This window comes from Protopterus annectens, chromosome 1.part2 (assembly GCF_019279795.1).
Source record: "Protopterus annectens isolate FY-2018-M chromosome 1.part2, PAN1.0, whole genome shotgun sequence".
Lineage (NCBI taxonomy): Eukaryota > Metazoa > Chordata > Ceratodontiformes > Protopteridae > Protopterus > Protopterus annectens.
This window is the reverse complement of record NC_056727.1, coordinates 1065475116-1065491620: the sequence shown is the minus strand read 5'-3', so window position 1 is coordinate 1065491620 and position 16505 is coordinate 1065475116. Positions and strand designations below refer to the sequence as shown.

At 38.3% G+C, this 16505-nt stretch overlaps 1 protein-coding gene across 4 annotated transcripts in view; it reads left to right on the top strand.

Moving 5' to 3' along the window:
* LOC122792228 (transcription elongation factor A protein 3-like) overlaps positions 1–16505 on the top strand; it is a 1160229-nt gene that overhangs the window by 889348 nt on the left and 254376 nt on the right. For all 4 annotated transcript variants that reach the window (XM_044059974.1, XM_044059973.1, XM_044059975.1 and 1 more), the window contains one exon: positions 16242–16396. In XM_044059974.1, coding sequence (XP_043915909.1) covers positions 16242–16396 — 155 coding nt within the window. The remainder of the gene's footprint in view (positions 1–16241; positions 16397–16505) is intronic.

The following is a 16505-nucleotide window of genomic DNA, read 5'->3' as shown; positions in this document are numbered from 1 at the left end:
TCCTCTACCCCTTCCCCTGCTTCTACCTCGACCCATTGGGTTTTCCAGCTGCCTGATTTGTAAAGTTAACAGCTTATCCTCCGTATCCTTCCTTCATTTTTTCTGATAATCTGTACAGTGATTTGCAGCACTTAATACAGACACTAAGTCCTTTCCTTGCCAGTCTATGAGCACTTGCTTTATTTGATTTTGTACAGGGGCTTGCAGACCCTACACAAAGGCTGCTGTAATAGCTGGCTTAGCTTGCTCTTTTGGGTCTGGTATTCCTGAATGTCTAGCAAATACTATTTTAAGGTGACTCAAATAGTCTGCAGGGGCTTCCCTTGTATTTTGTTTACATGCCTGTATTTTAGACCGGTCAATCCTAACTTGACACACATCCATAATCTTGTTTAACAATGCTGTTCATTTATCTGTTAATGCATTCCCTATGAGAGTGAAATCTATTATTTCAGCCTTTTCCAGTAACTGCTTTCTTATTTCATCTGAAGTAACTACCTTAAGCAATTGATTTAAATCTGTCAAAGTAGGACTGTAACATTCTATTATAGTTTTAATTCTTCTTTGAATTTTAATAGATCTTCTCTAATATTTGGAAATTTTTTAGACATAGTATGCAAATCAGCAGTGGTCCAAAGACGATGAACAAGTTCCCTATTGTTAGCCCCCAAAATTTCCCTGAGAGGTGCCAATAGATCCCCTCCAGAGGTTGTAATCTCTTGTTGCACCTGTCATGTGAGCATGTATGGTGAGATACAAGAGTGTCAAATACTAATGCCTCTTTTGGAGTAGTAGAAGCTATCTGAGAAGGATAGGAAGAAGAACCCCCCTCAACTGCAGATGCCTGTTCAGAAGATGAAGATTGAACAGGGAACCAGTCTGAGATGTACCAGTATCACATGAACTGGGCATCCAATGGACCGTAGACTGAAAGGTAGGAGTCTGAGAAACAACAGAGTCTTGTACAGGAAATACCTGTACTGGTGCATATGGGGTGGGGGTGCAGTAGCTACTGGAGGATTATCATCCTCTTCAGAAGTTTCTGCTTTTCGGCTATCCTCAGTTTGTTCCATACCTGCTAAGACAGGATAAAGGGATCCCTTTTTACTGGTCTGTACTGCCTTTTTAACCTCTATTACTTGTTGCAACAATTTCTTATTAACATCCTGCAACCCTCTTAATGCTGACTCCTTTTCCCTTTTAAGTGCTTCACTGTACCAACAATAAAATGCTATCATTTGTTCCCCACTTACTTTGCTTTTCTTTTCTTTCAAAATACCATTCAGTGTCAGCAATTTAGTCGTATCATAAGTTCCCTTTTGTGGAAATACCCCACCAGCGCAATTCTTAGTAAGCTGAAACCAGTCATGCAAACTTTCCTTCCCATAGTTAAAATACATAAAATATGCAGGTGTTCCCTTTTCAGGGATTTGATTTTTCTTATTTTATAAATCAGTAATAATGCAGATGTTAGGCTTACCTTACAACTCCTGGATCCTGGCAGTTCCAAAGACATTAAATAACTGTAGTAATCCACACACCATACAGGAGGGAAAGGTAGGAAGTTTGTTAGCATGCAGCAACAGAGGAGAGGTTTCAATCAGCCTTTTCCCACAGCACCCCCTTGCTTTTGTCCTTGCACAAGCTCAAAAGTTACAGCTCCAGCACTGTGGTTGGGATAATGGAGTGGATAGGTACTGTGTACAGAAGTCCCAGCATGCTTTGGGCTCATGAATTTATTTTAACAACGCATACCTCTATGTCCTATCATGCGATGCGGTAGGGTCATGAATTTGTTTTAACAGTATATAGTCTACATCCCAATCATGCTATGGGCTCATGAACTTGTTGTATAGTCTTTATCCCAATCATGTTGTGGGCTCATGAACTTGTTTTAACGTTATTTTTAACTTTTAACCTTTTCTTTCCTTTCTCTCATACATTCATACGTTGACAGAAATAAAAACATCTCTCATACTTCTTACCTTTTGATCCTGAGGGTACCACCATCGACACAAGGGACCTCCTTGTGTTAATTTGTCCTTTACTGTATGCGCACATACATTTACTAGACTCATTTACTGTGGGGTCCTCCCACTATTACTTGTATACCTTACAACCACTCAGTCAAACAAATACACAGTCATGCACTTATACTACAAATGAAGTCATGCACTTACATTTTCTAAAATTGTTTAAAAAAAAGAAAGAAGAGAAAATAAAAACACAAGCCTACCGTTTTCCCCTTACAAAACAATTTTCCTGCCAAGGCTAGTATGTTTGCACACCCTGAATAGCTGTACGTCTGAGTCTCTGACTATTCCATACAAAGCAGTGTGGAATTCATAGAAATTCTGTGATGGGCCCTATTCCAGAACTGCCCTGCAGCAATACCAAAGTTCAGATCTGAGTCACGGCACCAAATTGTTATAGTCATAAATAAATAACATTAAGAATTTACCTTATATGCCTTTAGTCAGGAACAACACTTCAGGATGTGCAAACAGAAATTTTATTCTTACAGCACTGGGAGTCAGTCTTCATAGCCCTTGATGAAGCATTCTCACTTTACATACAAAAAAAGTATTTTTATACATTTTCTTATCAAACTGCTCATGCAATTTCAATATGTTACAATGACTGTGTCCTATAGAAAACTTTGCAAATGTCCTCATCCCTCATTATTTTCACCTCAGACTTCACGTGAACACCTTCCTATACATGATCCACCTGCTTCCAAGGGGTCTTGTTTCTGACCTTGGATGTTTCAAACCTGCCCTAGCAACAATGCACTCCTAGCCTGCAGGATCAGGCTAATGAATTCCATTTGTAGTAACTGCAACACATACTATATTCTCTTATTACATGCTAAAAAAATGCAGTTTAAAAGATGGCAATACCGTGGCTTATGAAGCTGTATTTTTCCCAGCCCTGGATACAAATTATATTTGCTTTTTAACAATCAAATTATAGCATCATTAATATATTGAAATTAATATACATTTTAATAAGCTGGTCTTGTCCCATAATAGTATTAACCCTTTTATTACATGCTGGATAGCTAGCTTGCTCACTAATAGGACCAAAAAGATTAGAATTTGGTGAAGCTACCTCCACAAAAAGTCCATTCACCAGTGGAGTCCCCCAGGGCTCTATAATGGGCCCACTCCTCTTTGGCAAGTACTTCTCAGATGTCATAGTCAACATCAAAGGCCTCTGACTAATCAAGTTTGTAGATTATTGCAAACTAGGAGCAGTAATTTCATCCTCCCATGATGACAACACCCTTCATAAAGGTGTAATACAGACAATGCTTGGTGCCAAAGCCATGGCTTAACACCAGATACCAAGAAATGCATTATAGAGCCTTTTGGGAAGTCTACCAGCCTGGGTAACTATGTCATGAAGCCATCTAGAACTCATAAAGAGAGTAAGTCAGCCTTTGTCCAACATGTGCCCAAGTGAAGTAAGAAAATCCTTCAATGTTGCTCAACCTATAAGCAAGGGCATGGTATCTAAGTCCACAGAGGTCATCATACCACTGTACTTGGCTCTTAGGCTCAGCATAAAGTATAATGCTTCCTTCATGCAGGAACTGAAACATCCACATAGGTTCCTTACATAAACAGTACACAGAATTGTGTACACAATGTCCCATGTTGACTGCCACAAAGTCCTGCTCTTTACTTGGAATCATGCAGACTTCTGAGAGGTAATCTTTGCTTGGCATGCAAGGCATTCCTTGTCCCTGCTTTGATGAACCATTTGCACATCCAGAAAACAAACAGTAGCAGCATGACTAGATTACAAGACCTAAATTTTGCTTGCGACATAAATGGGACAAGTTGGAGAGAAAGATATGTTTCTCAGAGAATTCCCATTCTCTGGAACAGACTTCCCATCCACGTGAAGCAAAAGTCCTCCCTATCACTATTTAAGTGCAAACTGGACTAATAGATGGGTAATTGGAAATGTACCCCTAGTCTGGCTTCTATGTCTCTGATGGACAAAGGCATTTAGTAAATCATCCCTATAGAAATCAAATTTGTGGGTCACATTTAGATTGCATGACTAAGTTTATAAGATCATTAGCCTAGGATGCACTTATGAACCTATGAACATATGATCTTGTAGCCCAGCGTTTATTTTCCTCAGTCTCCTTTTACCTACTGTGTGATTCTGAGCAAGTCGGTTAACCAGACAATGCTTCCAGGTTGCCTGTCAAAAGAGACTTTTGTCTCAGGAGTTTACCTTTAATAAAATCAATTTAAAATAGGTATTTTTTGTTATTATTTCAACTAATCAGTCATCTGGGGCCCCACGGAAAAGTATTTCTTTTGGTTTTCTCTTGTGGAGCCATTACAGACAATTCCTCAGGTAAGAATAATTGCAGATGCTTTGTATCTGGGACAATATATGATCTGAAATCAGAAATGGGGGATGTATTGCATTCAGGAAAAAAGAGAATTGTTAACTGTTCTAATTTTGCAGTATATAGTTTACATCTGAATCATAAGAGCAGAGTGCAACTTTGTGTAAGGAAATGTCTCCTTAGATGACTGGAATGTCAGTAACGAATTAACAAAGCATAGTACATAATGAAATTGAATGCAGCCACTTCTGATCAAAGTCAGACTGGGTATCTGGACTTGGGAGACAGAAGAGCATGGTAAAACTACCTGTGGAACAGGACCAACTGAAGTATATTGAAAATCAATTATTTGTGAAAAAATAGCCATTGTATACTCTGGTATGCAAGACAGCCAGTGAAATGTTTTTGGTATGAAAAAATATGAAATTTTAAAAGGGACTTCATTACTCCATGTATGCTGATAGTAGTAAACATGATCATAGCAAAGATATTTTTTAATGACAGCAAAAAAAAAAGAATGCTCTAGATGGGGAGGGGCAGTCTACTTTTGGCTGAACTGTCCCCAAAATAATCAGAATATAGAGGAACCAAAGAAAAGTGAAATCAGTAATTTGCCAGAAGAGGTGAAATCTGTTCCATCTATCACTGAGGAGCCTGTGAAGGGAAAAGACAACTTACAGTGTACTCAGGTCATTCCTCTCAACCTCTTAGAGCAAGAAATCTTGACAAAGCCATCAATAATGAGGGAAAAAAGGCCCAAAAAATAGCGACACTGTTTAAGTATTCCTCTTACAAACTTAGAAACGTTATAAATTAACAGGTTTTGTATTAACATGAATTTTCTGAAGGGTATGAAGTCTGAAAGTCAAATGACTGTCATTATTCCCTGACTTTAATTCTCAATAATTTACCAATGATTTGTCAGAAAACTACAATAATATGAGAAACAGACAAAAAAATATGAGGCAAAAATGTGGACATTCTGTGAAAATCTGGACAGTTGAGAGGTATGACTCAGGTTAATATAGAAGAAAGGTTTTCAAGTGAGCCTGTAACCACTTAGAACAGGTCATCAATTCTGGCTTCAGAATGTGATGAAAGTGGAAATATTAAGGATGCATCTGGGAAAGAGTCCAACTATTGAAAATAAGGTTTGTAAAGAAAGCAGATATTTATAATGAAATAAAAATGGGGCACAATAAGGTGCTAACATTAAATGTTAATAACTTAAAGAATTATTCCAGAAAATGGCGGGTGTGATTAACTGACTAAAATTACTGAAAGTAGATATTTGTTTATTACAAAATACAAGAAATGTACCTTTGCTGAAACAGGATCACATACATTATTTTCGGGGTATGTAACATTTTTTGGCTTATTCGGCATAATGCCTTTCCTGGAGTACCTACTTCTGGACAAAGAAATCATGATTAGGATTGGAATATTTATGGCATTGATCTAGGTATAGGAATACTTACTATAAGCCAAACTAAGTCCAGTATTCCAAGACATTCAGCTGTACAAATTAATGTGGGTAGTGGCAAAGAGCAGAATGTGGGCATTTCAGAGACATAGGTAGCATGGTCTTGCAAGGGGGGAAATAACAAGGTATACAACTAATGCAAATGTTTGCATGATGTGGAAAGGAGGAACTCCATGCAAATAAGATCCACTGATTTGTAAATAACAACAAACATGTCAGAGTGTTTCACAAACATATAAAACAAATGCCCTACATTGTGGCACAAACCTATTCTGGACATCAGACTTTTATGGAATGCAGCTTAGTGGATATGCTAGGAGGAGCATGAGCTATAGCATAACAGCATATCTTAGTGGCCAATATCATAGCCAATACCTGTAGGGTGACATGCAGTGGTCACCCATCTTTGTGCCACTACAGGAGGTACCATCAGTCCCTGACATATCACCACCTCATGGACCATTAGATAGTAGACAACTACCATGTAGCCAGAGAGCCCATATGTAAGTTATCTGAACTGTGTCACCAAGAAGACTGAGTGCACATGGTTTCTTCAGGGTTTGTGAACTGAAGGGTTCCAGTATGGTGTGCCAGAAAGAACAAAGTATTCTTGTGCTCCTTGGATAGTGAGTTTGTACAGCCCCTGCTCGGACAGTGCATTTGCTCCAAATAAACATATATAACCCACAAAACAGGAACATCATAGCTGGACACAAAACTTCTTTTATTAACACATTCTGGTACCTCGGCTTCTTGCCTTCTACTGGAACATTTTAACATCACAATTGTGTCCCTATAGATACACATCTCCTTTTCCAATAAATTAATAAATCAATTAATAAATTAACAATTTAACAATTATAGTACTACTAAATCAGTACTTAAAGTGAATTGTGCTTCAAATTAACATTAAACTGACTTTGAATTTGTTAAGTGATTAATTAATTTATTGTTAAAGGAAATGTGTATTTATAAGGACACAATTGTGATGTTAAAATGTTCCAGTAGAAGGCAAGAATCCGAGGTACCAGAACATGTTAATAAAAGAAGTTTTGTGTCCAGCAGTGGTGTTCCTATTTCGTGGGTTATATATGTTTATTTGGAGATATTATGTTGGTTTGATGTCTGCAGTGCATTTGTTCCCAGTACAAGGTAAATGTCTGGCATGAGCTTTTGAGGATGGAGATCAATGCCACTGGCATCACTCACGAGCAGTTCCAAAATCGGTACAGTGATCTGCAGTGATAACACCCTGACATGCTCCAACTGTACAAGACAACTTTGGTTGAGGCGGTGAGCTAGATATGTACTGTAAGCATTAGTTTCCCTTCTTATTAGGTTACTTGGTGTAAATGTCTACTGATGTGTACAGAAATCATTTTGCAGTGGGTTAGGAGTGAGGCCTCCACATAGTAAGACTTTACAGAAGGCGGAAGCAACTCTTCTAGTAGTAGGGTATCTGTGTCATGTGTGCCAGTCCTCTGTATAACTGCACTTGCACATGTACTATATTTCTCATCCTTCTGCAGGTCCTGTTGTGGTAGAGGGGATAAATTCTCAGTGTTTGCTTTGGCTTGTGCCAGCCAATGCCTTTGTTACTGCTGTCTCTCAACAAAGGTTAGAGGTCACCTTGTTGAAGGTGGCCTGGAGGAATCATTGGTAGCCTTTGTGGACAATTCTTGGGGGGTATAGGCTCCTCTTTTGACATTATCTCAGAGAGGGCAGTCTCCCATTTTTCTTGCACCATTTGTAGGGGCTGGTGCCTACTGCAGTGTGCTGGCAAATAGATATCAGCCTTAGCACTGTGGACTGCCTTCTGCTGAGTCACACATCTTGTAGGCCACTGCCATTGAATCACATGGAAAGCAGCCAACTTATGACATCAGGTGGCTAATGGCTGTGTGTTTTACCCTTTTGGCTGGTCTGCCCTGGCATCCGTCCATGGACACTGTCTTATCCCCTCCCATTTTTTCCCCTCCATTATTTGTCTTTCTTTAAACCTTGTTTATTGAACTACCCCCCCCCCCATTACCAGCTGTCCACCATTTGTCTAGCTCAATCCCATCCACAACTATTGTTTGCTAATTTCCCCATCTACCCTCCTCTCTAAATTCTGAATGGAGTACCCCCCCCAAAAAAAAGTCATACCCCACACCTTTATGCCTAATGTTTGGTTGCCTTTGTGTGGGCTCCACTGTTGCTATTATCCCTCTTCCTACTTTCCTACATCCATTTTCCCTTCCCATTCTCTGATGAATTGGGTTGGCATTTTGCTGTGTTGACCTTCACTGAACAATCTGAATAACCATGAGTGGTGACTATGCAATGCTTATGTCTGAGCATGAGCATGTATGAGCTCTCTCATGCTAGCTTGCCTTGGCAGTCCTATCTGGCATGTTTGACACGTGACTCTGTAATGCTATTGAACCACTGGACCTGGCTAGCACTGCTCTTACCCTTAAACTGGTCCTTTCTTCAGTATATTGGTGTTGTGCAAGTCTTACTATGTACAGTGGATATAAAAAGTTTACACACCCCTGTTAAAATGCCAAGTTTTTGGGATATAAAAAGAAATAGGCCACAATAAATAATTTCAAAACTTGTCCCACCTTTAGTGTGACCTATAACCTGTACAATTCAATTAAAAAACAAACAAATCTTTTAGGGGGAAAATATAAAAAATTAAAAATGTACAATATGCTGGTTGCATAAGTGTGCACGCCCTTGAATTAATACATTGTTGTGTATATGCACCCTTAAACTAATACTTTGTTGAAGCTCCTTTTGATTTAATTACAGCATTCAGTCTTCTTGCGTAGGAGTCTATCAGCATGACACATCTTGACTTGGCAATATTTGCACACTCTTCCTTGCAAAAGTGCTCCAAATCTGTCAGATTGCGGGGGCATCTCTTGTGCACAGCCCTTTTCAGGTCACCTCACATATTTTCTATTGGAGTTAGGTCTGGGCTCTGACTGCTCCATTTCAAAACTTTAATTTTCTTCTGGTGAAGCCATTCTTTTGTTGATTTGGATGTATGCTTGGGGTCATTATCATGTTGAAAGGTGAAATTTCTCTTCATCTTCAGCTTTCTAGCAGACACCTGAAGGTTTTGGGCCAAAAGTGACTGGTATTTGGAACTGTTCATAATTTCCTCTTCCTTGACTAAAGCCCCAGTTCTAGCTGAAGAAAAGCAAGCTGAAAGCATGATACTGCCAACATCACTTCACCATGGGGATGGTGTTCTTTTGGTGATGCAAAGTGTTGTTTTTGCACCAACTGTACCTTTTGAAATTGTGGCCAAAAAAGTTCAACCTTATTCTCATCAGACCATAACACATTTTCCCACATGCTTTTGGGAGACTTGATGTATTGTTTTGCAAATTTTAGCTGGGCCAGGATGTTTTTCTGTGTAAGAATAGGCTTCCGTCTTGCAACCCTATCCCATAGTCCAGACATATGGAGAATATGGGAGATTGTTGTCACATGTAGTACACAACCAGTACTTGCCAGAAATTCCTGGAGCTCCTTCAGTGTTGCTGTAGGTCTCTTGGCAGCCTCCCTGACCAGTTTTTGTCTTGTATTTTTATCACTTTTGGAGGGATGTCCAGTTCTTTGCAACATCACTGTTGTCTCATATTTTCTCCACATTTTGATGACTGTCTTCACTGTGTTCCATGGTATATCCAGTGCTGTGGAAATTTCTTTGTACCCTTCTCCTGACTGATACCTTTCAACAATGAGATCCATTTGATGCTTTGTTCTCTGCGAACCATGGCTTTTGCTGTGGCAGGCAACTGAGTAAATGACAAGAAAATCTTACTAGGACAGCTGAACTTTATTTGGGGTTAATCAGAGTCTCTTTAATTGATGGCAGGTGTGTACCCAAGACTGAATGCTGTAATTAAATCAAACGGTGCTTCAACAAAGTATTAGATTAAGGGTGTGCACACACAACAAAGTGCTAGTTTAAGGGTGTGCACACTTATGCAACCAGCTCTTTGTAATTTTTAAAATTTTTTATATTTTTTCTCCTAACAGATTTGCTTGTTTTTCAATTGAATTGTACAGGTCATAGACACATTAAAGGTGGGAAAAGTTTTGAAATGATTTATTGTGGTCTCATTTTTTTATATCACAAAAACCTGTCATTTTAACAGGGGGGGGGTGTAAACATTTTATATCCACTGTATCTGATAAGCCTTGGGCCATGTCATGATACATGCTACAAGCACCTGTGTGCAGCAGTTGTCTGTGAATTTCAGGCCATACGCTGGTGAGTAAGAAAAGAACAGGTAGAAGAACTGATGATATGGATGTTTGCTTATGTAGGGATATGTTACATGCTATAACATGATGAGCTTCAGACAAAAGGTAGATATAAAACAAACTGCTGTCCAAATAAAACTTAATTTTCATTAAAAAGTGTAAAAGTGCCTAGCACTTTGGCTCAGCAGCCTTCAAGGGGACACATATAACTTATTCACATCAATCAATTAAATAATCGACGCATACAAATTCAGTTAACTATTCAAATTATTTAAAGTGACAGTAGCATTCCGTCACTCATTTAAAAAAAAAGCATTTCATTATTCAAATGTTATGTGCTCATCATCTTTTACCTAGACAAGAAAAGATTTTATTTTTACTAACAGCTTTATTTATGAAGGGAGAGGACACCTATTACTATAAGCTTTTCTAACTGTAAGACTTTATAAGTTAAGACTGTGCCTTTTTACTTAAGAAATTTAAAGTGGAGGAGGCTTCACTGAAAACAAAACAAAACAAAACAAAAAACATCATGTGTTACTCTATTCAGTGATTGTCTGGAAAGACATTGTTATGAAAGCTGGATACCTGGTGGTACGTTAAAGGTAAAGTTAATTAGGGAATACAGATGACATTGCAATTCAGGGGCATAGCTGTCCCACTAAGTAGTGCCCCACCCCCTTAAGTAGACAGATACATATCCCCTCTTTCCTGCCCTAGTCTTTCGTTGGAAGAGTAAAAAATAAATAAGTAAAAGTAAACAAAAACTTCTTCTAGTTATACTGGCACACCAACAGGGTACCCTTTCCCACCTGTTACAACTCTTCAATAGAAGAGCAAAAAAAAGCAAAAAAAAAAAAAATACAACATCATGTACCTGGGTCTCCTGAAATGCAGGAGTTGATAAAGTCTTGTCTGTGTGCTCTGCCCCCAAACCTCCTTCCTTATTCAAGAAAAATAAATCCTTTTTTCCAAGCAGTTGCTACAGTTTATAACCCAACACGTGTTGCTGCAAACAATTAGAACACATACTGAGAGCTACAACTTTCTGAATTTTACTTTGAAAAAAAAAAAGAGAAAAAGATCTTTTTTTACATTTAAACTGTAGCAAACCACTTGTTGCAATGTAGTAATCAGTTGTTACAGTTTAGACCACACACAGAGTGCTACAGTGCACAGGTTTGCTCGCAAATATAATACCAGCTTTTAAAGGCGGGTATGCATTAAAGAGTGTATTAACCGATCACACCCCTCCACCAATACTTCGTACTCAGTGCACTTGGCTCTCTCGCCCACCCTCCCCACCACCACCTATGCTGCTATTGCAATATTCTTATGTCTAAAGATAGGGAGATACATGGAAAACTGAAAGAATATAATAGAGGCATCACTCAAGGGAAAGTAGACAAAGATATGATGATTCAGTTATTGACTTTCAAATGTGCCAGAATACTGGAAAGAAGGAAGGTAGTATTTATTTTTTTATTTATTTAATGATTTATTTAACATTTGTTTACCAGGAAAGTCCAACTTGGAACACAACCAATTTTCAGCAGAGGCCAGGGAAGAAACACTCCAGATGCATGTCTTTGAAATGTGGGAGGAAACCGGAGCACCTGAAGGAAACCCACATGAACACAAGGAGGATATGCAGACTCCACACAGAAGGCACTCCAGCCAAGAATCGAACGGGAGAACCTCTTGCTGTGAGGTGACAATGCTACCACTGTGCCACTATTATTAATTGCTATGTCTAAGAAGACAGGAAAATATACGGAAGGCTTTCATTTAAATCCACATAAACTGGTCATAGTTTATGGGAATTTCAAGAGCTTTTTAAATAAAATTAAAAAAAAAACCTAGGGACAGCTCTGCCCCATGAGAAGATGGACTACATTATTATTGCTACAAATTGATAGAGGATAGGCAATTAAGGATATTGATGTCAGTTTTAATGAAAGGTATTTAAGAGAGGTATTGAGGGATCCTGGATTGTTTATAGGTATAATTGAAACTGTTATGGAAGGAGGAGTTAAATAAAGCTTGGTGAATTGGATGCCTATCTCACTGCTTAACTGTAGCTACAAATTGATACCAGCTATTAACAAAACTTTATTACAAAAACAAAAATGTATTACATTCTTCATTTTGTCATGTGTTACTTTTGATGGTGTTTCTAAATGAACTTAATTGATTGTCTCAAAATGCTGCTATACTCTTTGTTGCCTTAGCTGTATGCAGATCTTTCTGAAGGGAATAGTGGATACTGATTGTGTTTAGCCTGAGAGAGATTTGAGACAGTACTCTTCTTTGGGAAAGATGGTTGCCTTGTAGAAAACTGTTTTCAGGAAATGGCTGTGTCCATTTATGATGGAATAATCACTTTTTGAGCTGATTCTGCTATTGTATGATCCTTGTTAGTCTTTTCTGACTTTGCAGATACTGAGACATTGGTGCTTGCGGCTGTTGCTGTTGCATTTCTGGTCTAGTGACTTTCTTTATAATTGCAGGGGGTAATTTGTGCCTGTATTACCATGTAGTAATTATTTTCTAGCAGCATGTTTTTTCATTGGACTGTATGTGGACTTCCTTGATGTCATACTCCACACTGGAGTTTTGGACTTAACTTTTGGGCCTAGATTATTTCTAATTTGTGTTGCCATTCTGTCATTTATTCCTGTTCTTAAACTGTGTTAGGACCTGATTTACTTTTTATTTATTAATTTTTTAGAGCATCAAGAATGATGTCCAGGATTGTATTCATCAGTTTATTTGCTGGTCTGCTAGTTTGTGTTTGGATTGTTTATTTCATATATTAATTGATCAATTGCAAAATATTTCATTCTGATTGTATTTCATCTTTCACTATCATTTTTTTTTATTTAATCATATTGCTTGCATGGTAAATAACACATCATGTTTATTGCACATTTTCTTCATCTTACTATAACATCTGTATATTTACTTACTTCATTTAACTTTCCTTTGAGATCTCAGGAGGTTAGCTCCCTAATTAATTTGAAGTTAAAGTTGAATCTATTTCAGTTTTAGAATCTAACATGATAAATTGATGGCTTCCAGAAACACACACATACTTATTTTATTAGCTGCGTGTCAGTTAAAATAAAGAGTTTCTTTATGGTTTCGAGGTCTAAAGCCCTGACTTATGACTCAGGTGACCAGCATTTGTTGAATGTCCTAGGCTTTGAACTAACTAGCAGGGATTGGAGAAGAAAAAAGGTACAGTGACTGCTTCCTCTCTTCTGAGGAAGTTGGGCATGTTGGGGAAATGTGCCATTGCTATGTTGCAGGTGTGATAATAGAGGCCAAAACAGAGCAGTGATGCTGGGCACATGTATGAGTGCATGTGTGTGTGTGTGTCTGTGTGTGAGATTCCTGATATGGTATACATCAATGGAGAGGTGATGTGCCCCTTGTAGTGTCCAATTGCACACCCACACACTGCTTGTACAAAAAGCCTGTGCTACCAGTGAGTTAGGGCTTAACAAAATCACAGTCCCCCATAGGGAGATGGCACCATTTCAATGCACTTGCCCCTCACCCTCCCAGAAAATGACAGAACTGTGGGGCTCCTGCTTCAGTTGATATGAATAGGCTAAAAGAAAGACTATAGCAGCTCTTTGCAGCTCTACTATAGCTGTTCTCTGAGTGGAAGTTTGCCTCTACATATTAAATCCCCCTGGCTTATTGGGTAACTTACACACTGCAGCCTGAGCTCACTAGATGTCACTCATATCTACGTATTTTACTGGAGTCCCAAATTATAGATGATATCTTCTCACTTCTATGATACTAACAGTACCTAAACAGAGGCCTTTCACTGCATTTGTGTGTGTTTGTAATTTCCTTCAGAATGGGTGAGCTGGCAATAGCCAGTCATTCCCATCCTCTTCTGCCAGTCCTACAGACAACTAAACTGCTCTTCAAATTTATATCACCTGAGACAAATTCTGGGCTTTATCCCTTTATGCCACAGGACATAGATAAATTAATATTTTGGCTTATTTTCAATAAAAAAATATAAAAATCAAAGGTAATGAAGTAACTTCACAGATAAAGCAGTTAGGAACACACTAGGCAATTAAGATCACAATAAAGAGTTACAAGGCTGAAGCTTCAAGACATGGCAGGTAGATTTTTCAAGCGGGATTGTAAGGATATTTTATTACAGGAGGTCTCTCAAATAGGCCTCTTAAGCTCCATACAGCACAGTTATGAGGATGGAACAAGTGTGATACTGGAAGGCATTACTCATGGAAGTGGAAACACTCTAAATTTTTTGGATCTTAATGAGCAAAACCATCAACCTCCTTCTTTACCTTTTTGACTCATTCATTCCTCCACTGTGGTTGTAGTCACATTGCTATCTGAGGTGATAGTTGAACTTGTTCTGCCCTCAGCCCAACCTCATACCTGGTGTGCAGTGATGTCAGTCCTTGCAAGCTGTAGTTGCTGTACCATTGTATTGCCCTGCATTATTTTCTACAGGGCTGTAGCCCATGGTCTTCTGTGAGCTGTAGCCTTTGCTAAAAAATTCTTTCTTTCCCCAGGGTTGGTGAGCCAGCAAATTGCAACTCCTTTCCAGCCTCGTGTGATATCTCAGGGACTCAGTCCACTAGTGAGACCTGGGTCTTTTCACGTCCAATCTGAATTTTCTCACTCCGGATGACAAATGTTGAGACTCTGGTACTGTAAACAGCATATTGTGCTGGGTTGATCCATATACATTGGATATACTAGTTGGCAATGATGTTATTTTGTGGAATTGAGCATTATTATCAGTAACAATATAGTGGTTGAACTGGTTGCTACACATCTCTGCTTTATACAGCTTTACATACAAAAGAGGAGGACATTTTAGCTTAAGTAAGTAGATGCCCTGTGTAAAGTATTAAAAGAGGTACATTTTAAGGTGAGAACTGATCATACAGGATTTGGACAAATTAAGGTGACCGATGTCTTTACATGGCAATACTCTAATAGAGTATATAGTTCCTGGCTTCCCTTTATGTGATTAATGACCACACAGTGAGGTTCTGACTCCCTGAATATAACTGGTGAAATCAACTCTTGATCATAGGTTATATCACTGACATCTAGGCAGTACAGGATTTCTATTTGTTTGAAGCCATTATGTACATTTTGGGAATTTCTCCTTTCTCCACTGTTATGGGATAATGACTAGCTATCACGGTCATGTCTCTCAGTTTGTTTTTACTAAAATGTTTGACATAGTGAGCAGCATTTATGAACAAACTGAATTCAGTGGATTTGTGTGATATAACTCAATAATTGTTCTTAGCACAATGATAAATTCCTTTGAATTAGATTCCTCATTATGTTCGATTTGGCTCAGCTGCATCTCAGCCTTGCTGTTTTCTAACTTACTGTTATAGAAATAGGATTTAGAATGAGTTTTTTATACAACCAGTCTGTAGATTTCCAGCATTTTATGCCACTTATTTTATTTGCATGTTATATGCAAACCGGTGTAAGTGTGCAGAGTGTCTGTGTTCAAACCTATCTGCTGTGTTTATTGATTTCTGCTTGAAGCTTTAACAGGTTTGCTATTTTAGTGTTAAGTGCATCAATAAATTAAATGCTGACACTGAAATAATTCAGTCTTATTTTGGCAGATGTCAAGTTTTTCTAAGTGTATCTATGGCACTAGCTGTGTAGTCTAAAGTTTATTAATAAATGTGAGCTTTGAGCATTAACAGAACCATTAAACCTTGGTAGTTCCTGTACACTAAAATGTAACAGGAAGTTACAGTCCACGAATACCTTTTTATCCTTTGCCAGCTGTTATATAGAGATTACAATTCAGTAATTAAGCTGCCTTTTGCATAAGTTTTCATAGTGCCACAAGGTAAAAGCCCTAAAGGGGTGCAGTTTTCTATGACTGTTGCAGGAATAAAGTAATATAATTATGACATTCTTAAACAAATTTCTAAAAAAAATAATGCTGAAATGTAATAATTATTTTCAGTAAAATAATGATACACTCTCATCTTATGATATTTTGGCAAACTATACAATTTCTGGGACAGCAAATGTTATAATTTTTCCTCCTCTCGTTTCTGAAATTTCATACAGCTGGAAAGGCAAAACCGAATCACCACAATCCCCCACAAGTCCAGTATCGCCCAGTTTCTCACCATCATCAGACTTCAGATTTTCTGGTTTTCACACAGGAGATCCTATCCGGGACAAGTGCATTGAGATGCTGGTGAATGCTCTGAAGACAAATGGTGAGTTTCCTTCTTAATGTGCCAAATACAATCAATACTGAGCTCAGGCAGCAGCAAAAGAGCAACGTGCTTTGCTTTCCATAGCCTAAACTTCCCTAAAGCATGCTGT